General features: G+C 39.0%; 1 protein-coding gene across 4 annotated transcripts in view; it reads right to left on the bottom strand.

Annotated features, from left to right (window-relative positions):
* Window positions 1-22961, bottom strand: part of Utrn (utrophin) — a 519634-nt gene that overhangs the window by 237450 nt on the left and 259223 nt on the right. For 3 of the 4 annotated variants that reach the window (XM_041680416.1, XM_041680414.1, XM_041680415.1), the window contains exon 51: window positions 20500-20689. In XM_041680416.1, the coding sequence (XP_041536350.1) occupies window positions 20500-20689 (190 nt within the window). Of the gene's footprint in view, window positions 1-13787; window positions 13994-20499; window positions 20690-22961 lie in introns of those variants that run through there. The other variant, XM_041680417.1, reaches the window with a different exon arrangement.

The raw sequence follows: 22961 nt of genomic DNA, 5'->3' as shown, positions 1-22961 counted from the left end.
CCACATGTCTGTAACTCCAGAGCCAGGAGATAAGAGGAAAGAACATCCCAAGGGCTTGCTAACCTGTCAAGTTAGCTTCAGTGATCTCCTGGTCCAACATTATTTGTCTAAAACCAATTACTAATAATAATAACAATAAATTTTACTTGATTGAGAAAGACATCCCAGTGTCAAATATTGACCTCTACCATGTACTGTCAAAGGCAAACACCCAAATACACACTGTATATCCCCATACACCACATATATACACACATACCCCCAAAATACACCAGTATATGTACTGAAAAAAACCACTTCAGATACAATTCAATCAAATTATAAATTATCTGGCTTAAATAATATCAGATAAGTGATAAACGAGAAATAAAACAATGCAAATATAAATGAGCTTTACAGTCATCTAATCTGAATAAGTTACTCTTTGACAAAGCTGATGTATCTTTCATAAAGATGAGGACTGTCCCAGAGTTTGAGAATTGGATCCTCATACATGGAAAACCATGACATTGGTGAGTCAAGATGTGTAAGGAAAAGAGTGGGCACTCCTCAGGTCAGCCTCAAGCAGATGTCATTACCTCCAAGAAGGACTTGGAAACCATCTTCAATAGGAATCCAAACCAAACCTTCCGACAACATTGAGTTCTACAGGCTGAGTGCCAAAGAAACAGGGTTATTTTCTTTCTAAACTTTATGGTAAATCATATCTCATGTTTTGTAAAATCATTATAAACTTTTACAGGAGGCTGATGTGAAAGGGTCTTCTGATTTGTGTTGATTTCATTGGTTAATAAAGAAACTGGTTTGGCCATTTGATAGGCCAGCCCTTAGGTGGGTGGAGTAGACAGAATAGAATGCTGGGAGGAAGAGGGAAATAAGGCAATAGCCATGCCTCTCCTCTCTGGATCAGACGTCATGGATCCAGCCACCACGTCAGACATGCTGAATCTTCCCTGGTAAGCCACCACCTCGTGGTGCTACACACATTAATAGAAATGGGTTAATCAAGATGTGAGAGTTAGCCAACAATAGGCTGAAACTAATGGGCCAGGCAGTGTTTAAATGAATACAATTTGTGTGTTGTTATTTCGGGTGTAAAGATAGCCGTGCAGTAGCCGGGCAGGATGAAAAGCAGGCCTGCTCACCCCATCACTACAGGAGGCAAAAGCAGGTTTTGTAAAAAGAAAAAAGTAGAGTTGTAAAGTCCCTTTCATTTGAATTTGAGCTCAGAGAATGAAAGCTACAGGTCCATTCTGTGAATGTCTAGCACCAGGTGAACGGAGACATTTTCAAGCCCTCATCATGTATCACTACCTTACTTTGCAATGTGAGTATTACGGAGATCCACTGAGGTCCCGTGTGCCAGTCAACAGGAAACCCTGTACCTTATATGTAAACTGACCATCTTCAGTTGGGTTGCTGCTACTTTCCCAACATTTTATCATAAAAACATTCAAGCACACAAAATAGTTGAGAATCTAGTAAAATAAACTCAAATAATATCCAGATTAGGTAACAGTTAAATTGTTATCATATACGCTTTATCTAAAAGCTATGTTTAGAACCATCTAGCAAGCTATTTGTGTCAACTTCTTGGTCAGGTTTCATTTGATGCCAACAGTTTATCTCAGAGACCTATAAAACTCTACTTCTGATGTAACATATCGTAAAACCCAAAACCAGACTATATCCTCATCAAAGCAGATGGACACCAATGGTATTAATGCAAGTTAGAAGAGATAGCTTAATCATTTGGAGCTTATGGTTCCTGGTCTTTCAAAGAAATGAGGACACTAAGGCCAAGTGTGGTGGCATTCACCTCCAATCTAAGCACTGGGGAGGCTGAGCCAGGAGGATCTGAAGCTAACCAGAGCTATAACATGCCCCTGTCTCAAAAGTAAAAGCAAAACAAACACAACAAGGCAGAAGGTAGATTTGAAAATATCAAAGTCACCTCTAGTTATTAAATTTTGATCCTTTCAATGCTGTAAGCGAAGTCTACCCTTCTTGCCCTTTATAACCCACATGTGGAATTTAAATAAATACCTGCAAGACACAAGCCAAAAGCACTGTTTTCTTCTTTAGTTAGCCCTCACTCCTGAGAACATCCACCAAGAAGCTCCTATGGCTTTTAGAGTAAGTATGACAGAAAGTAAATAAACAAATAAAGTAAGGATGACCTTTGACACCAGTAAACCACTGAATCACTAAACAGCCTAATGAAGTATCAATTCTCAACCACACATGCGATTTCCTGAAAATTTGGTTCCCATTATGTAATTTCTCCAGCCCTTCACTAGCTTCCTATTAAGTGCTACCCCCTTCGGGATAAGGCATAATAGGTCATTGAGCTTCCATTAGGAGCAATTATTCAAGATGAGAGGCCACATTTCCCTTACTTTACCTCCACTGCACACCACATGAGGATTTTCTACAATAACAGTACACACAAGGAAGCAATGAGGGCTTGGCACCCAGAACTAATGCAAAACAAGACTCTGTTATCCATAGCCATTAATCCAAGTTAGTCATCATCCATCAAAAACTCGCTCTCAACCCAGAAGTTACAGAAAAGCATCAGAAGGACCAGAATGTTTAATTTTTATTAAAACTCACAGAAAGTGTTCTTCAAGCGTTCTCTAGCACTCATGAACAGCTGAGATAACGGACACATAAATTTAAGAAACCACAACTGGCCAGGCTTGGTCACTCTTGCCTGCAATTCAAATACTCAGATCTCTGCAAGTTCAAGGCTAGTCTAATCCACATAGTAGCTCCTGGCCAGTCAGGATTACACAACTTGACCCCATCTCAAAGAAAAAAGAAATGGAGAAACGAGGAAGAGGAAAAAGAAATCACAGTTTTTTTTGTGTTGAATAAAGACTGCTTAGCCGCTGCTCAGAAAACACGATCCTATGTGTGAAGTGATAACTGGTGACTGAGGTGTTTGAAAAACCAGTATAGTTTTACTGGCAGGGAATATATCCTAATATGTAGGTTGGAGGTAAGCTCCAGGAAGAGTACACCAAACTGGCCATGTACTACAAGAGACCTGAAGCGCTCAGTAAGCCCAGTGAGCTAAGACGGACACAAATGCTTTGAATCGCATGTCCTTTCCCTGGTTGCCTACATATTCTAGAAGTGACTAGTGGTGAAACCACTATTGTCTTCTGCAGAAAAAAAACATTGCAGAAAATGTATTAGTTCAATAGTACTTCAGATCGTCTGGGCAAATTCACTAATATTAGGACACCGGCCCAGTGAAATCTTCCCGAAGCTATGAGATGATTTGGTGAAGGAACTGAGGGTTCATAGGTGATGTGTGCCTTGCATAAATTCAAGCATCAAATGGGGTTGCTTCACTTTGGCCTTCTGATGACAACGTCCACATTTCCCCCAATTTACTTACCTTTACTGAACTTTACATAACTAATATGAAAAGTAATTTCTATATAGCTCTATAACATTTAAAAAGATTGAACTTTGGCTATTTTATTTGTTATTAATAATTAAGCTCTAAAGTGTTGAATTATCATTGGGAAGTAGGGATATTTCTATGATTCAATATTTATATATTCTTTCTCAGTGTAAAAGGCTTTGCAGTAAGATATGGCCTCTGTAACAAGAAGCTCATAACTTAAAAGATAAAGGTAGTATTAGGAAAAGTGATATATACATATATGTATATATATACACACACATATCCATACAAATGTATGTGGACACACATATATGTGTATGTGTGTATATAATCATAATTATATGACATAATATATGAATTATATAATTATAAAACTATACAATATAATATGATATGGTTATATAACATACATTATACAATTGTTTGGGTATATTATATAATACAGTTTTATGTTACATATACATATATATTATATTTGTGAATACTATATGATATTATAGTGATTATATGATACATATCTCAGAAAAAATCCCTGCAAGCTGATATGCAAAGGATCACTGGTTGTTCAACCTTGGGCACCTTCCAACCCCACATTCACAGTAGTTAGATTTCAACCATTCTGTAAACCCTAAAGTTCTCTAAGTTTATGATTTAAGTTAATAATAGACACATCCACTTTGAATCCCTAAAAAATAAAAATAAATCTGCTTGAAATACCATGCCATTGCCTCATCAATTGCCTTAGAGCATTTTGTCATTCTCATATCAGAGTGGCTTACATCCAGAGGAAGGCTGTTTGCTGGAAAGAAGACATTGTAAGGAACTATGCGTCTTAGTTAGGGTTTCTATTGCTGTGAAGAGACACCATAACCAGAGCAACACTTATCAAGGAAAACATTTAGTTGGGATGGTAGCTTGCAGTTCAGAGGTTCAGTCCATGATCATCATGGTGGGGCATGGCATCAGACATGGTGCAAGAGAAGCAGCTGACAGTCCTACATCTCGCAGGCAGCAGGAAGTAGACTGTGTACCACACTGAGGAAAGTTTGAGCAATAGACACTTCAAAGTCCACCCCCAGAATGACACACTTCCTCCAACAAGGTCACACTTACTTCAACTAGCCCACACCTCCTAATAATGCCTTTGGGGGTCATTTTCTTTCAACCACCATTGCATATAATTTGACTTTATGTATGAGAGCCTTTAAAAGTTTTTTGCTTTTAGTGCAATTGTTATGTTTTACAAAAGCATTCTGAAAATAATCAAGATAAGTCCAGTGACTCCAGAGCATGTCCACCAGACAGTAATTTCCTACGACAATGAGAGCAACAAATAAGTATCGCACCACATTTGAGGGCTTGGATAAATTGTGGCAAATTGAAGTCACTCAATAGAATTTCATTTATGCCACTTAAAATCACAATGTAAGAAGTATTTATTGACACAGAGGGGAAAGCCTTCACAACACATAAAGACTAAGAGGAAAGCTAAAATACAGAGAGGAAGTCACTAGTGCAAACAACTGACAACTATACCCTCCTGGCTTGCATATCAAACCAAGTCTTGGGTATGCCTGTCCCTTTTGCACTGGACAGGGGCACAGGTACCGTGATCCTTATGGATTCTGAGTCAAAATACATACTGAAAATGTTCTCAGTCTAAACAAGTTCTTTTGTTCTCCCCCTCTAACTTCTATAAAGTTTACTGTTTTATAAATAGAATTTCTCATTTTATAAACTTCATAAAATTAACAAGAGCATTTGCTAAAAACCTACCAATAAGAAGTCAGACATGGTGGCATATGACTGTAAACCCAGCTCTTAGGAGGCAAAGCTGGCAGGATTATTGCAGGAATGAGCCCATCCCAGGCTAAGCAGCGAGTGCCAGGCCATTCCAGGCTAAACAGTGAGTTCCAGGCCAGTCTGAGCTCCAGGCATTATAGATTATGTAAAATGAAACCATGCCTCAAAATTAATTAATAAATTAAAAAGAGAAGCTAACATTAATAGTACACTTATGCCAAGAAAATGAAACCCAAGGGCTTAGTCAAAAACGTGTGATATCAAATGTATTAATTCTTAAAAATATTGAGAAATGTATTTTGAAAATTAGTATTTCTCTCCATTCTCTTCTAAGTAAACATGTATTCATCTACAACGAACACAGGACAAGAGATGTCTTTCTTGGATTTGGTTAAAGTAGACCAGAGCTTCTTAATAAAATAGTCTAAATCAGTGTCACACAGCTGTATTGTGGGTTTCAAAGATTACAGGCACCTAGGAAACCACAAAACCAGAGGGACCCTCAAAATAGGGAAATGCATATTCTACAGGACTTGCACCAAAAGACCACTGGTAAAGGAAAGCCTTGGCCAGGATTTCCACAAACAGAAGTGTAAACTCCCCCTCTTCAATACTCTTTCCTCATTCTCTATACAGAATGGTGGTGCAGGGTAGCCTAGCCTAGATGCCTACACATTATCTCAGGAGGTCAGAATCCACAAATGAATCTTTCAAAGACATTCCCTAGGCCATCATGCTGTGGACTTCCTTACTAGGACTTGGGGGTTCCTTTAGTGTTAGAGACAGCCAGGACAGTAACAACACCACACACAGACACATGAGTTTGTAGACAAACCCCCTATGCCATCTCCCTTGATCCATGAATACCCAGCCTGTGGATCTCAAGATCTCAGAGATAACCAGAGAGATTAATTCTAAGAGAATTGAGATGCAGATCCAGTCAGTGCCTTTTCAAGGTGACACACAAGTGGTCAATGACCAGACCAGAACCATGCAAATGCACACAGTCTTATTCTAGCCTTGCAGAAAGTCCTTGACTAACTGCAACTCTTCAAAACAAAATCTATAATTACTACTAGTAATTACTTAAAGAACTAGTTGTGGCACTGTTGGACTGTAATCCTAGTGCTCCAGAAGCTGAGGCAGGAGGATGCTGAGCTCTTGGTCTTGTGGGGCTACATATCCACAGAAGGCCTCAAGAAACAAGCTCTGTGGTTAAGACCACATGGTGCTCTTTTGGGACTGACGGCAATTTGAGTCCTAGCACCATGTTAATAAGCTCACAACTGCCTGTGACTCCACTCCAGGGAATCCAAACTTGGTTTCTAAGGGCACGTACACTCATGTACATCACTCCAAGCGACACACATAGGTCATATATACCTGAAAGTAATAAAAATCAATCCTTTTTAAAAATTTTTAAATAAAACAATCAAAATGTGAAAAGAAAGCCTTTAAAATGCCTTGAGAAGAACTGAAGTGGATTGCTGGGATCTACGGGGCCAATGTGCTGCCTCACTTCACAGCGAGCATTTGTATTTGGTACATGAGAATCACAGACTTTCAAAAAAGAGGAACTGCCTCGCTAAAAAAGGTATACCACAGCTGACTTCTTTCCATTTATCTTTGAAAGGAGCTATTATGTGCCTTAAATATGATGATAAAAAACTACATTTGGGTATGGAGAAGTAGGCTCGGTGAATACATAATTCAATACTTGTGGTATTGCGACTCAAACCAAACTAAATTATGAATCAAAAACCAGAACCAACTATATCAATTTGCATTAAAATGAGCCAATCCATCCTTTGTACGAAGCTGAGAAAGGAATCCATTAGAAAAAAAAGCATATAGAAACTAGAAACAAAAGAATTCCTTGGCCTTGTATAGCCAAAATTAGATGCTAAAATAGTTTCAGAAATAATGTAGTTCATTGTTTTTTAACTTTGAGATGAAAACAAGTACTGAGACATCCCCCAAACTGTCAGTAGTAAAACACTTCTAGGCAGTGTGTTTCCTTGCTTGTATAGTGAGAAGACATGGCAGTAATAACTGAAAAGAAACCTAGCAACGGGTTAGGCTACCTTCTCTTTCTTTCCTTTTGAACTGCGAAGTTCTTGATGGCTCAGGATAACCCCAGTAATGACTTGAAATGAATTGCAGAGAGATGCTGAATATGGAAACAGAAAACCTGTCAACAGTACCAATTGGATCACATAATGGCCAAGGATCTCCTGCCCTGGTCCTTCACTATGGAGTTACAGGAGCTTTCTTCTCTAGTTGTTTTTTTTTTTTTTTTTTTTGGCAATAATGTTGATATCTTTATTTTATTTTATTATTATTTATTTATTTAAGATTTCTGTCTCTTCCCCGCCACCGCCTCCCACATCCCTCCCCCTCCCCCTCTCTCATCAGCCCGAAGAGCAGACCTGGTTCAAATAGAAGAACACCTGATCTTCTCTAGTTGTTAAATGGAACCAATGACAATACTCTTTGCCAGATAGATAGATAGATAGATAGATAGATAGATAGAATATACACTTAAAGATATATATTAATACTATCTTAGAAAATACATGAGACCTTTAAAATACTATAAATTAAGCATCTTATCACTGTTTTATTAGACATTTTCTCATGGGGCCTGGGAGTGTTGCTTCGTTGATGTTGTTAATTTGTTTTGCTTTTGCCAACAGTTCTTTTCCTAATCCTCTTACAATAGGAAAAAAAAAATACAGGCACCATAAATGTGGGCAGTGACCGTAGCTCCCTAGACAAAGTGCTCGACTCGAGCTTGAATCTCAGAAACCACATAAAAATGTGTGGTGGTGTGTGCATGCTCTCTTTGTAGTCCCAGTGCTGGGGAAGGCAAAACAGAATTCAACCCTGGAGCTCGCTGACCAGCCAGTCAAGACAGATTTGGGAGGTTCAGGCCAACGAAGATCCAAAAGAGATAGCCACCTCTGAGGATGATGACACCCAAGGTTGTCTACCAAGCTCTACGGTAAACGTGCACAGCATTCATTAGGAGAAGAAGCAGCAGCAGCAGTGGAGAAGGAGGAGGAGGTGCCCACTGTGAAAACCAACATCTCCCAACAAATGCTGGGGACTGACCTTAGCGCCTGTCATACACAAACGCTATAGGCAAAAGCTCTACTTGAGCTGTCCACATGGTCTTCATGCTTTAACGCTTCATTGCGAGACAGAGTCTCACTAAGACACACGACCTGACCTTCAACTCACTTTATATCCCCCACAGGCTTTGAACTTGCAACCTTCCAGCCTCAGTTTCTGATTAGCTGAGATTACAGGAGCTGTACCCCTGGGCCTGACCTAACTACTGACTCGCTTTACATCCTTCTAGAACTTTGTTCGGGCTTTATCACGCCATGACGTCATACCAGCCAGTTATTTATTAAGCATTAGAAAGCATCGTTTGCTTCTGTAAGGGAGTTTTGTTATGAATCAATCTCCTAGAATTTTACGGAACTGAACAAACTAGAAAAAGAAAAATGGAAAGCAATCCCTCGGCCACACTTCACTTCCGTTGCAGTTTCAATTATTTGGACTCATTTACCTTGCCCAAGAATGAACCAACTTTGTGCAAGTGAGAAGATGCAGTGGCGTGACATTTTCTGTATTCTTTTATCTCTATGGCGGGAGCTCTGCTAATTGCTTAATTTCGAGAGCTAAATATAAACAACCAACCACACTGAGCGATACCAGCAGGGCTACGCCAAGAGGGAAAAGGAAACAGTTGATGTGTGTAGCTTTCGTAGCCATACATACAGGCTGGAAATTTCCATTCGATCCTTAATAAATTGCACCCCAAAGAAAACACAAGTCATCAATCTTTTAGTCACAATGAGGGAATAACATTTGGAAATGCGTACCCACATCCAGAGTGCGATGCCAGCTCTCTTCTCAGAAGGACTTTGTGTTTGCTCCTGATCGTACAAGCATCACCCATCTGGAGTTCCAAATAACATTTCGATTCTTAAAGAACCATTTAACATGTGACTTTGTGAGTGCTGCTATTTCTTAACCACAAAAAGCATTATATTAGATCGTAAGCAAAGTCATTGGTAACATGAGTTTTCTGATTAACAACGTGTTACTACTTAATTAGGTAGCTAAAAATAATAATTTTGATACTCACATAGACTTGAGGAATAATGGTAAAAACAAAAGACAGGGACCATCTACATTGTTGCTCCTTTGGGAAGCCACATGACAAACATGTGACAATTACAGGTAGCAATGAAGGTCCTTGTTTGAGCCTTATCAGTAATCTCTACCTCAGCAGGGACTGCAGAAGACAAAGGTAAAGAAGTACTCCATTCAGGAGTTCATATAACTCGGATGAGACACAGCACAGAGAGCCAGTGACACAGGAGAATCAATGGGAACCCTTCTGCACAGGTCATTTCTCTCCAAAGCATCTCAACCTTCCTAGGTCTTCTGAACTGTCCAACCCCCTAGATGCTCATGAAATTAAGAAGGGACAATTCTTCTGATCAAGGGGACCAAGGTTAGGGTGTCTGCTTTTTGTGGTTCAAGAAATGCATGCATGGTTTGGTTACTGACCAGAAACCGAGAGAGCCTGATACTGGGTCTTTTAATACCTCTCTCGTAATGTTCAGCGGCTCTCAAGCCAAGCTTCAGTGCCCAGAAACGCTTCGGTATTTAGCTCTCCAAAGAGAGCAATGCACCCCACCTGAAACGTGGGTGGAGGAATGCTTGAGAGTAAAACCTGTAAGGCTTATTTTTAAATGTACCACTGCATTTGGCATGTTTTTAAAAAACACATACCCTCAACCTTAAATGAACCTCACACCACCATACAGATGACAGACCACATGTGAACGTAAAAGTCATTTCAAACACCGAGAGACGAGATGTCTACAAGCTTACATAGTTACTGGCTGCACAAGTACCCACAAGCCTCTGTGTGGTCCACACTCATGAACATATATAGGAGTGGGGTAAGAAGAAGCTGATGCTGTTTAAATATCACTCATCTCCCCTGATTTTTCGAGCCGTCGTTTTACCCTGCCAGTAAACCCCCAGACACCAAATGGTGGGGGGATAGCTCATAGACAGGAGGGGGCAGTAAGAAGACAATATTGGACATAGGAACAAATCAACACTATGATTCTTACCATGACATATGTACATAATTTTGAATTAATAATATACAGCTGGATGCTTAAAATATTTCAATTGATAGGACACATGACAAAATGTTTGGAGACAAAATCATTTTAGTTAAACTAGTTTGCATACATATGCTGGCAGTATAAAACTTATAAAACCAAATCAAAAAAATTTTAAATGCTTAAGCCATGAAGAACTTAATTTTTAATACTAATTATTTTTCCAATTTTTTATAATGACTCATACACCAATCTATTTTATAAGAATCTACTTTTTAGCATGTCAGTGATTAAGTATACCATTAAAAGCAGCACTAAAGAGGTAGAAGGCTTGCAAAATTCCTTTCTGAGTCAACATAATTTCAATCAGCTTTCACTCCAAAGATTTAATGAAATAAAACAGGCCAAAATAATCACAAAATAAAAACAAAGTCAATATCATATCATTCTTAGAAGTCACTTACATCCAGCTTTTGCTTCCTCTGTGTTCTAAGAGATGAAAAATTAAATTTGGAGTCATTAATGTTTTAAAGAAGCTATGATCTAAGGCAAATCAGGAAAAATTAGCATCCAGTATGGGGCGGCTTTAGGTCATCAGGGGCAATTTGAATGCTGCTAATTATATCTCAAGTCAGCAGTCCTTGGGTTTCAGTTTCTTCCCCACATTTCATAGGGATTGTATAACCAGCAAGAAATGTTTTTAAAGGTAAAAAAATGTAAGCGCATGTATAACTGGGTTGGGGAGAGGTAACTCAGCCCTATAGCTTTCCCAAGTTCCCCTCATTCCTATCTCTTCCCCTCTTTGACACAGACAGGGCAAAAAATAAAAATGCACAAAGTCAGAACATTTTGCACAAATTCCCACCTGTTTTGCACTTACATTATCTTCTGACACTCAAGCAAAGTAAGAAAACAAGCAAAGAAAAAGAATGAAGTGACTCTGAGGGGAAGTTTTCTAGATGGCAGATGTTCCATACAACAGGCAAAGGAAAGGAGTGAAGGAGAAAGAGAAAGGGTACAAATATTCAGACGCTGGATTTCAAAAGGCCAAGAGGAACTCAAAACAGTCTCTTTTCCTTGGGCGATGCAATACTTGTCTCCTTTTTTTATTTTTAAGTCTTTACATGTACTTAAAATAGATTCTCCCTGTATTTTTATGACAAAACTCTGAAGGGTTTAATGGTTCCTTTCTAAAAACAAAACAAAACAAAAAAAAAAACCCACAAACTAAATTTAGAGAATGTAGGAGATATAGGGGAAAAATAGCCATGATAAAACCTTTGCTGTCTAAAAGAGAACTCAGGGTCGTAAAGTATATACACAGCACAGCTGGTGAAACTCCTAACACGACAGCATCACAGATGACTAAAACACAACTGGGTACATCCAGTAGACGACTAACACGAGGTCATTCATTGGTACGGGCAATTGACATTTAATTCTGTAACTAAAACTTCTACTCATAATGATATAAACTAGGATCCCTTTGCCAAGTATAATAAAACAAATAAAATATACCTGTTCATTTATTCATAGCAGTCACCATCATGCCACTTCCCTGTCTGGAGTCCCCCAAATCTCATATATCACTGCCTTACATTGACACCTACTGGAAAGTACTGGAACTGTGTGTCTCCCACTGCAGTATCTGAGCAGTAGCTAAGCTCACATATGTAAGGAGAATATATGAAAGATAAATTTCAATTGCAAATAAGACAACTTCAGATTTCCAGAAAGCAACACTCTTCCTGAACATTTAAATTCTAAGGCATCTTTGAGAAATTATAAATCTCAATAAATCTTCCCAAAGAAGACCTCTGTTGTGAGCAAACTTCTCAGGATTTCAGTAACTTGACAAGAGCTTATGCAGGATCTTATCATGAAACTGGTCAGGAGCTTTATTTCAGCACCGGGAGTTTGTTTTGTGCATAGAACTAAGCTCATCCCATGGCCATGACCCAAAAACTCCTCTGCTTTGCTGAAAGTAATTATGGAAATAGATGAGAAAAATGGCCCAGCTTGTTTGTTTATTTTTTAATGCTTTATCAATTTATACTGTCAGCTTTTTTAAAAAGTAACATGTGTTAATTATTCAAATATTTATATTGATAGTTAAAAATAAAATAATAAAACCCATTAGCGAATGAGTTTTTCTTCTCTATTTTCAAGATTGGTTTTTGGTAGAAAATGTAAATGCACAATGATTCTTTGAAATAGATGAAGTCACAACATATCCAACATTAGTTGTGTACTTTTACAACTGAATTAGTAAGTTGGATCAAGTTTTAAATAATACAAATGAAAACAGCGCTAAGTGTTTCTTCAAGGCATGTCTCACTACCTCAATCTATTCCTAAAATTATATTTCAAAAAAGTACGTTTCTGAATAGAGATACATTGAATTGGACTGTAAGACAAAACAATGTTATAAAATCAAATAAACAGAATACGGCTTCCCAGCCCCCACCCATAACCATACAGGCAGAGTCTAAGTGCTCAGACACATCAAAAATTTTATCATCAGAAAAATAACATCATTAAGGCAGGTCTTCCAAATACAGATTAGTGGTGTTTTAAAGAACAGTGAGATACTTCCTTCAGATGTGTACTAAGAATTTTATATGGAGAAAACATGTTACTGTATTGATATAAAAATTAATTTCTGCTATAATCTTCAATTATATCATCTCATTTTTATAAAAGTAGTGAGACAGTCTGAACACTGAGTAACATAAAACCATGGGCAACAACAAATACTAATCCAAGACAACACAGGAGGCTTGGGTTTAGAAAGACTGATACTGTATTATTCCAAACATATCACTGTCAAATGAGTTACACCCTAAAACCCTACTTAACGCACCTGTCCACAGAGAATGGAGTTCTTCTACTTTAACAACAGCATGAGAAGATGCCAGGAATATAAGAAATGTTTATGATGGGGCTGACCCTGTCTTTAAAATGGGCATTACTTTTCTTAATTGGAAAAAAAATCAGCTATAAAAAGATGAGCATGTTAAGCAATCTGTTTAAAGATCATTTCAAGCTCTCTGCTTGATTTTGATGGAGTTTAACATTGGATTAACGTGCCAATAAATATTAAGATATTGCAATGTACCCCAGAGGTAACAGGTCTTAACGAAAATAGTTTGTCATGTTTTCTCCAAACAGCCCATCTCAGAATACATGGTTGGGAACGGTAAACTAAATACGTACTAAGACAGCACTTGTTTTAGAGGCTCAAACAATTTCCAATGAATCAATTCCTCTTAACAGCTTTTGCGATCAGTAACCAGGAAAGGCAGTTTTTCCTTTCCTTCCTAAGACCCTGAAAGAGGAGCACTTCCTAACCAGGCAACAGTGGATTCGTTAGACACCCGACTGAATCCCTATTTCCAATCAGTTACCTTACACAGCTTCTGGTAGCGCGGAGAGGAAACAGCCATCCTTTGTAAACGATGTAACAAAACCACAACTTTCTGCAGAGACGTTCTCACCACGGCCATCATCTTAAGTTTACCACACTTCTGAAGACTCCTCAGAATTTGCATTATAAATGAAGAGCAGCGAGCATTTCCTCCCGGTCACTGGACAATGATTTGCCAATTCTCTGAGCATGCTCGTTTCCAGAAATGCATTTGAAAGATACAAGGGGGGGGGGGGGGGGGATAAGGTTCTGGAGAAAAGGAGGCTGGGATTCCGTCAACTTCTTGATTTGACAAAAACACTGACGAATGCCACCCAGACAGTCCCCAGCAGATGCCCTCAGCCAGGACCTGCTCAGCCTGGCGTGGCCAGAAATGAAGCAAGTGGCAGGGCAGCCAAGCGCTGCCGGCTGCAAGAAAGGAGAGCGCTCCGTAGCCAAGAGGATATTAAGCGAAACACTAAAGCTGAAGATACAAAGCCGACTTCCCCTGGGGGCAGAGACTGAATGCTGCCACTGCCACAGTGCATGCCTGATAGTTGGTTTACATGAGGAGACTGAGTGGCAGTGAGCCTGGCGCTGGACCGAGGGATGCTAGCACTCCCTGCGGAACGCAGCTCAGGCTGTGCCTGTGGGATGAGTAGAAATACCAAGGAGCACAGAGGGACCTGTCTTGAAGGACCGAAGCCTCACATCCTCTGTGCCTAATAAATTATTTTGAGCTAGTCTGGCCACAGCGTCACCTAAAACAAAAACTGGATGTATTTATGGAGCCGTACAGGTTTATCTAAGTCCCCAAGGCAGAACTGAAAGGTGGGCTTCCGGGACCCTACATAGGAGCAAACTGTGCCAGTAATCAGATAGGACCCTTTTAAGTAAACAGTCAAGTTAATGAAGACAAGCCTACAATCGACTACAGAGCAGAGCCAACTCCTCCATCTCCCTCTAATTCATCATATCATTGAGTTTGTCACAAAGCTGTTATAATTTCATGAAGAGAAAATCCAAGATGACATATATAATGTCATATCATTATGATCATATATGATCAGTGCAGATTTGGGGTGTGTGTCTGTGTGTGTGGGTTTACTGATGCACGTGTGCATGTGCGTATATATGCCTGAGAAACATTTCACATGATACCAGTCTGGGTACAGTGTCTTGGAGGACCAGAGTATCCGAGGATGATTAAGGGACTGGGTAAAAGGGCACAGCCAGGAAGGAACCCCCATATTTTTCTCATTATCAAGGTCCTGCCTACCCTTATCTCCCAGGGAAAACTGCTCATTCCACTCTCCCTGATGCAATGATCCTGTAAGAGAAGAGTGACATTTTCAGGAACATCTCTCCTTCTTTTCCTTCCCCTGTCTCCTTATCCTCCATGCTAGTGTGATTTAAAATCTTAGACTGGGTCTGACAGAGCTGGTTCATCGGAAAGTCTTGTGTGAGCTTCACTCAGCCTGTGTATAGTTTCCATCAGCTCCTTGTCGAGGGTCTATACTGCCTCCTTCTGGTGAGGCTGCCAAAGCCGAAAACAGTCCATTATCCTAATTTAAAATAAACTCTTAAGCAAATAGGAAGAAACAGATTAGTGATGAGTCAGGGTCAAGAGACTGAAGGGTTAAAAATGGGGCTCCACTCTAATGGGGAAAGCAGATTTCTGAGGCGGTATACGCTCTACATGGACAGGAGCTATGGCTACACATTTCTGAGTACATAAAAAACTGATTTACAGAATGGAAATAAACAATGACTAACAGGCAGAAGGTTTGCTATAAAAATATGAACTTATAAGTTGAGCATCTTTCACCAGGAATGCTTGGGATCAGGCATGTCTGGGGCTTCAGGGACTAGTACATTATGAAAAAAGTGTTTGCATAAAAGGAATGAGATATTCCAGAAGCAGGATCCAAGCCTACACACAACAATCAATGGCTTTTCACACACGCCTTATGCACCAACCCCGAGGATTATTTTTATAATACTATTACTGATTCTGTGCATGGAACAAAATGTCATGATGTGGAATTCTTCCCTGGGATATAGGGTCAGCATTCAACAACTTATGGATTTTCGAGTGTCTTGGTTTCGGGTTGTTTCATTGGGAATGCTTCACTTGTATAATTCCTGTCCTAGAGCCAGCAGGTAAAATGGGTGTTTACCCCACAAGCACACTGGTGGGTGCAAGGAAAGAGCTGGAGGATCTGAGAAGCCTTCTTCTACGAGACAGAAGAGGAAAACCAGGCAAACACAGGACAGATGCTAAACCACAAAGTCTCCCATTTTCATACCCACTCTACAAGGCCACAAGGACCCAGATGTTTATCCAGAAAAAAAAAATCAATGTTTTTCAAGGGAGCGATAACACTAAAATTCAGAGCTTAAGTTAAAAATGCAATTAAAATAATGTTTGTCCTAGACCAGGGCTATGAAGACTAAGATGAATGTGCCAACTAATAAGTTGGTTTTAAAATCAACAACAGCTTATCTTTAAAAAAGCAATAAATAAATAAACAGGTAAGTAAATAAATAAACAGCCAGATCTGGCCCCTTCTCCTGAATACTTCTCAAACATTTCATTGCAGTTTAATCAAAAGAGGACTTGCCATCCCTTCACATTTGTTCTGACACCTTCTTCTTCTCCTATGATCCCAACCTCACCCTGGATCACCACATGCAATCTTGGCTTCACTCCCTTCCCAACATGGCCTTAGACTCATGACCATGCTGTTTCTGTAGTTACTATCACTTCTGGTGTTGTTTCTGTCACAGAGTGAGTACAAATTCGTTCCTAACACTGCTATCAGCTAGATTACTATAGCTCAGAGACTTTAACCCTTCCCTATCTTGTTCAATCCCCTGTATGATATTGCCCATCAGCAGCAGATTAAACATAAAATACATAGCCAGGTACCCAAGGCCCTACATGTACTGCTCACCTCTGGAGGTGATTCTCTTTCCTTCAAGTCCCCAATAGCAAGTTTTCTTATGCTGAAAAACCTCTGCCAAGAAGAAAATCCAAAATATAAATACAAGAATCCAAATGATAGCCTGTCTTTAACAGAAATTGCATGCTGCAAATCATAGGCCCAGAAAGTCTTCATCTCTTATTATGCTCCCAAGCCCTTCTTTATTAAAATATATCCAGGATCATCTTTAAACTGAACATGGTATATACTGTATCTTCAGTGAACACAGCTGTGGCTTTACATTTGGTTAGCACAGACATGAATCAAATATCAACAGTGAATATGATGTCATCTCAGGACAAATGATAGATAGATAGATAGATAGATAGATAGATAGATAGATAGATGATAGATAGATAGATAGATAGATAGATAGATAGATAGATAGATGATAGATAGATGATAGATAGATAGATAGATAGATAGATAGATAGATAGACAGATGACGAGATAGAGCTATCCATCCCCTGATGATACAGCACAAATACACGGAAGTAATCACCACATCTTACACAGAAATCTCAGGTGGCTCACCACTATCAGTAGCTCAACGCCAGCAAATTTACTTCATGATTTCAGGTCTTCTCTGGTTTCTTCACACACCTTTCCATTTCTGAACCAATTTCCACTTGAAATCACTCACCCAAATAGTAATAATATACAAGACCACAGGAAAAATAAAATTCCTTTGTTTCAGAAATGCTTAGTTCAAAGGCACTAAGTCTCTAGCAACCATGCACCTGTAAGGTATCAAAAACGAAGCCGCGCAAGTATTTCGGGGAGCTGTAAAGTAAGAGCATCCAGGAGAGGAGCAAAAGGTGGAAACCAGTAAATGTGAGACATCCTGAAAACAGACAAATGCACATTTATCTCCAGATAAAGAGACATCCGGCTCGGCTGTTAGCAAAGAGCCTCCTTCACACGAACCCAAACAGACCTTTTATCAATATCCAATGATTTCTGAGAGGCGATTACAGTACCTTTTCATATTTTAGCTGGCAGCCTCTTGGCTTGCCACCGTTTGCCATACGACAAGTAATCCCCGGCTTAGTTATTTTTATTTAAAAGATTCCTACCATTTCTATTTAAATTTATTTCTCCCATAGCTTGAATATTCATTAAATATTGAGAGGAGCTGGAGTGGTGAAAAGAATATATCCTAAGAGAAAATGTGTGAGAAAACATCATTCGACTCCGCAAAGGATCTGTGTTCTGCTGGTGGTTGTCATTAGCAGGAGTCATCTGGAACCTCCTTTCCTCCCCATACGTTGTTGCTTACTGGAGCGCACCGTCTAAATAGCACTGAAATTAACGCCACCACATAAATATCTGTGAACATGTGTAGCTCAGACTTACAGCTGCTTAAATCGTCAAAGCCATATAGTCTGGATTTACCCACACTGAGTACCTACGAATGCCTCCTAAAACCCAGATGATCTCAAAGGAGTTTAGTAACTTAGGTTAATGGTCGCATTCTGAGGATGCAGAGGACGAGACAAAAGAGCACATTTCATGCCGCTGCTTTCATGGCCGCACTCACCACGAAGCCACAAACACAGTGTGCAATGAATAAGCAATAGGCAAGCAGATGATTCTCCTTGATATTTGCTTTTCCTTTCTTTTTAAAACTTTATTGGTGCTGGCAGGGGGTGCCTTTGTGTGCATGAGTCTGTGCACCTGTCCATCCATGAATGTGTGGGTGACAGGCTGACCTCAGATGTCTTCCTCATACACGCTGTTGTTCATTTTCTGGAACATGATCTCTTACTTAAGCTGGAGTTGAGTTTGGGGTAGATTTGCCAGCCACTGAGCCCCTGGGACCACCTGTCTCCACCCTCTTACCTACAACTTGGACTACAGACACAGCACGAGACCATCTGGCTATATCCACTGGGACTTTCACATGATTACAAGGGATCCAAACTCGGGTCCTTATGCCTTTTGTAGCAAATGCTTTGACCACTAATCCCGTCTTCCCAGGCTCCAACACTTATTAATCTCACTATGAGACAATAACAGTCTTCACCCTTACCGGTGAGTTATATATAAGTTTGTGTATATACATATATATATATATATATATATATATATATATATATATATATGTTTGTATATATAACTTATGTAGAAGTTATATACAGGTTTGCTTTAAAGGAGGTTTTTTTTAACTTCAGTGTGTGTGTGTGTGTGTGTGTGTGTGTTTTATTTGTGCGGATAGAGGCATTGTAGTCCCAGCACTCGTGTTTTAACACTTTGAATGACAATTATTTCTAACTTAGAAAATACTTTATTCCTTTCCCATATATTACATCCCATCAGCAGTTTCCTCTCCATCCACTCCTCCCTTGCATCCACCACCCCCTCTCATCCTCAGATCAACTCCTCTACCATTTTCCTTTAGAGAAGAACAGGCCTCCCAGGGATATCAACCGAGCATAGCATAACGAGTTACAATAAGACTAGGCACATAACCGCACAGCAAGGCTGGATGGGGCAACCCGGTAGGAAGAAAAGGGTTTCAAGAGCAGGCACGAGAGTCAGCAACAACCCCACACTCTGCTAGGGGTCCCGCAAGAACTACAACTTTAAGAATAATGGTTCTAAGAGAGCCTCCAGGCCCACCTATTTGACAATATATTACAATAGGATCTTTTAGATGTTTCAAAAGAAAAACATCCCCCAAGAATAGATTCAAAAATGGTTAACAGTGCTGAACTCAACTGTAGAAGTCAGAGTCAAGCATATTTACTCAGGATCCATTCCTGGAACACTGTGTAAACAAGAACAGCATCTCCATCACCAAAGAACTGTGCAACCAACTAGGGCAGGAAAAATCATGCATGAAATGGCAATGGAAGGCATGTCCGTCATTATCAGGATGGACTATCAGTAAACGGTAGTTAACATGAGGAGTCCATGTGTTTGCAAACAATTCCCAGCATAGAGAAGGAATGCAATTTACAGCTGTGGCACACAGGAGACACCCCCGTGGAATGAACTTTTGAACTAAGTTGTAGTTGAGAAGGTTTATCTGCGATTTACAAGAAGAGGTCAATCCACATAGCCAAGATAAGGGAAGGAGACTCAGCACAGAAGTGGCAGTACTTGGAGTTCGCAGAGAGATTTTGGCATACTTCATAAAATTTCATGCAAATTTGTTTTAAAGAAAAGCTTTAATATTATCAGATTTCTTAGAATGAGATTTGAACCTTAGACTATGTATGTAATCATGGTTATAAAGAAAATATTATGCCTTTGAGCCTAAGGTCTCTAAATGAGTCACAGAGATTAGAAATTTCTACTGCAAGTACTTATAGTAAGTGTATTACAAATGAAGTGAATATTTTATCTATGTATTGTAAGTATAATAATAATAAAATACCTTATAATAATTCCCCTTTCAGATGAAGGGGAAATGCCCTTATAATTTTGTATTCAATAACACTAATGGTACAAGGGCTTAAAATGACAGAAGACCAAGCAACCTTGAGTCTCTACCTCTACATACACAATCAATACTTCCATAAAACAAGGTGAATCTTTACTCTGAAATTAAGTATAAAATTTTCTGTAGATCATACCCAAGAAGTCAGTTATTCACAGGATGGCATGGATTCCATACCTGAATGAGTGGACAGCCTCACCTTGGAACAGCAATCAATGTCCATAGAGGTGGACACACGGATTCAGTAGGGGATTGTTGCCCGTGACTTCCCACACACTTACCAGCATCTGCTGTCTGAGCTGCCTGGCCAAGATGCTGTCCTGAAGAGCATTCTCCCGCTGAGAGGCATCTGACAACACATTCACTGTGGTTTCTGCTTCCTGAAGCCACTTGGTCAAGTTCTCCAAGTCTCTACGAGAAGTCTGCACTGTCCGCAGCTCGGCCTCCAAGGCACTCTGTCTGTCAGTGATGCTAAAAGAAACAATGAGGCAGATACAGTTCTGTGACTTACAAGGTAACATCACACATTATCTGTATGTAAGACAAAATTAACAGCTAGCCTCAGAGGAACTGCCACCCTTTAAATCATCAAATGTAACTCTGCAGTTTCTTCACCTGTGGGTATCCTTAAGGAAATCTTAAGTGATTTGTGAGATATGGACACAGAGACCTAGAAATATTAACAAAGCACACCCATACCATCAAATAATTAGGCCTACATTTTATATATCATATTTGTACAGTAATATAGTCTCTTATAGATTTATACCTTATCTATGGGCTTCCATAAAAGGGATGTCAATTAAAATGCAATATCAATACATATTCATATATCACTGACTAAATGGGAAGGAACAAATCAAAAGAAATATTTAAGATTTAAATACTTAAATATTTAATAAACGTAAGAACTAATGTGTGCAGCTCAATGATAAAGCACTTGCCTAATATTTACAAGGCTCTGGCGACAATCCCTAACACTACAAAGACAATATTAACTTTTGGCACTTACTAATAATCCAAGTAAATACAAGTTGATTTAATAATATTTGATTTAATATATTTAATACCATAATAATATTTAGTAACATTAATTTAATATTTATTAATATTTAGAAGACACTGGACAGATAAACTTTTATGAATGTTTCATTAGTTCTACATCAAAACTAGAGCACTGGGAGTTACTCAAATTGGAAAAGACACATACTTATATAGTCAACATTTAAAACATTATATACCTCAAAGCTTCTCAGACAAATTGTTTTTTTAAATAGGTGCTGGGCTGGAAAGATGGACCAATCCATGATTAGTAGTACTTAATGTACAATCATGAGGATGGGAATTTGGATCCCAGCAAGTAACAAGTCCACATGTGCCTATAATTCTAACTCCAACGGATACAATCAATACAATTTCTATCTAGGCCCCTATGCAGACAGGCAGACTGATGACAGACTGATACACACACACACAAACCTAAAATAAATCTTAATTTTAAAAATTGGGCACCAACAATTTCAGTCCTTTTCATTTAGACCCAGGAAAACTGGAACTGTATGTTCATACAAAGCCTCACACACAAATGTTTAGAACATCATTATTCAGAATACGGAAACATCACCGCTCATCCTATGAAGGAAGAACTGATCAATGGAATATCATACAGCAATACATGAACAATTACTCAATCATAAAATCAAAAAGAAAAAAGTCCCAATAAGCAAGCTAACATACCCATACCACAGAAACATTACGTAAGAGAAGGAATCCACAAACGGAAGTGGGAAATAAAGATTTTCCCACTTCAGGGGAATCTCTAAAGCAGATAAACTCAAAGAGAGTAAAAGCAAATGACTTATCCCCTAGGACCACAAACAACCCGAACAGGAACGGTCTATACAAGCAATAGACTATGACTCAGACACCGAGACAAACGATGTTCAGTGACATGGCCAGGCTCTCAAATACACACTGCTAAGTGAAAGAAGCCAGATACAAAAACTCCAGTGAATCCACTCACGTGACATAATCTGGGACGACATAATCATACCATCATTCACTCCCCAAAGTTCCTACAGTCACATTTGTCTAGGAAATAAGCCCAAATTGCCTATCTTGGAATGTGATGTCCCCTATAATTTATAAACAATTTCTTTTCCCAACTTTATCCTCTATTTTTCCCTCACATTCTCTTTACGTCCATGGAATATGTCTCAGTTCCTTCTAGAATATTATTGATGGTATGATCATCTAAAAATTTTATATCCATATTAAAGTGTCCTTCCCATCATCTCCATTAACAAAATCATACCTATCTTTTAAAGTTTAGAGCCTGTGTCTTCTAGGCTACTCCTTCTTATGTCTCCTCATACTGGGTTTATAAAAGGTCAGTGAGCCACTTTATATCGAAAATAATCACGTATGTTCTAGAAAGGTCCTTAGATTCTGATCAAATATCACACTACACTTTTACAATATACAGAGATTTCTGATCTGTCCACTTACTCTATAACCTACAGGCAGAAGTAGGTTTCTATAGTTCCACATTCATCGAGTCCTTAATAAAGAATTATGACATTCACAAGCAACCCATCTGGCCATAATACACCTTTGAGATTTGTTCCCAAGCACCATTTTCCTGGAGACTTCGAGTTATAGACTACATAAAACTTTACATTTCATGAAGGAGGAAGATTCTAGAACCAAAGAAACAAGATTCCCCAACACCAGAAAATACCAA

This window comes from Microtus oregoni, unplaced genomic scaffold (genome assembly GCF_018167655.1).
Source record: "Microtus oregoni isolate MIOR12 unplaced genomic scaffold, Mior012 000033F_ref0000390, whole genome shotgun sequence".
Lineage (NCBI taxonomy): Eukaryota > Metazoa > Chordata > Mammalia > Rodentia > Cricetidae > Microtus > Microtus oregoni.
Note: the sequence above shows the minus strand (reverse complement) of the source record. Positions and strands in the feature narration are given on the sequence as shown.